Below are 1,084 nucleotides of genomic sequence, written 5' to 3'. Positions count from 1 at the left end.
CCCCCCCGTGGGTCCAGACTGAGGTCAGGCCACACCCTCCTCCCCATGAGACCAGATTGGGCTGGGCCACACCTTCTTCCCCCCACAGGCCTAGGTTGAGGCCAAGCCTTGTTGCCTTTCCCTCTGTGGGGGCCAGGTTGGGGTCAAGTCACACCCTGTTCCTCCCTGTTGGGATAGTTCAAGCCCCTTTCCCCCCTGTGGGGCCAGGCCTTGCCCCTTCTTCTGCAGGGCCAAGTCAAGCCCCTTTCCCTTGTAGGGCCAGATTGCAGCCAGGCTGACCCCAACACCCCATCCCCTTCTGCACAGCCAGATGGTGCCCATTGGGTCCACCCCAGGCACCAGATCAGGACCACTGGCTTGATCTGACCCAGACAGGGTGGGCACTGCCGATCTGTTCTGCTAGTGAAAAAGATTGAGCAGCACTGGTTTAGACCATTTAATGGTCATTCATTTGCTTGTGTTATGCTCTACAATTAAGAGATGATTTACCTGACTCTCTCATGCGGTATTTATTAGAAAAGTTTAATATGTTGTTCTTAGATTTCTCAATAATTCTCCACTGGACTATAAATACAGATTTTGTTTTAACTCTATTGATTTTTACTTTAACAGATCAAGATGATAGACAAGCAACTGATGCCATCGAATCCATAATAACTGACAGTGATGATTGTATTGTTCCAAGCCCATTGTCCAAGAGTATCAAACAGGTCAGTCAATATTTTTATGGCAATTAAATTATTTTTGATAAATTAGGTAAACCTAAGGAAAATAGTATTCAGCTTCCTGTAAAATAGTGAAATAGTGCCAGATTTTCAAGGAGTCTTTAATTTCAGTAGGTTTCTATGTTTTCAAATTCAAATACACTGAGACCCCATCTACATGTTACACTTAAGGCATGATTAGCAGGTAATCTCATGACTGAAGTTGTAACCCAGCCACACATTTAATCAATTAATGGCATTGTCACGGCGGGGTCCGCCAGGAGGGCCGTGATCTCCTTGAGGTCCCTCGCTCCGTGTCAAGGCCGGCCCAAGACACCCTCTTATTCTCGCCCGCCACGTCTTTGCTGTTTATATATAAG

At 46.7% G+C, this 1,084-nt stretch overlaps 1 protein-coding gene across 6 annotated transcripts in view; it reads left to right on the top strand.

Moving 5' to 3' along the window:
* RPGRIP1L (RPGRIP1 like) overlaps positions 1 to 1,084 on the top strand; it is a 171,872-nt gene that overhangs the window by 112,174 nt on the left and 58,614 nt on the right. For all 6 annotated transcript variants that reach the window (XM_025207532.1, XM_006026573.3, XM_025207531.1 and 3 more), the window contains one exon: positions 613 to 710. In XM_025207532.1, coding sequence (XP_025063317.1) covers positions 613 to 710 — 98 coding nt within the window. The remainder of the gene's footprint in view (positions 1 to 612; positions 711 to 1,084) is intronic.

Source organism: Alligator sinensis, unplaced genomic scaffold, assembly GCF_000455745.1.
Source record: "Alligator sinensis unplaced genomic scaffold, ASM45574v1 scaffold173_5, whole genome shotgun sequence".
NCBI classification, from domain to species: domain Eukaryota; kingdom Metazoa; phylum Chordata; order Crocodylia; family Alligatoridae; genus Alligator; species Alligator sinensis.
Note: the sequence above shows the minus strand (reverse complement) of the source record. Positions and strands in the feature narration are given on the sequence as shown.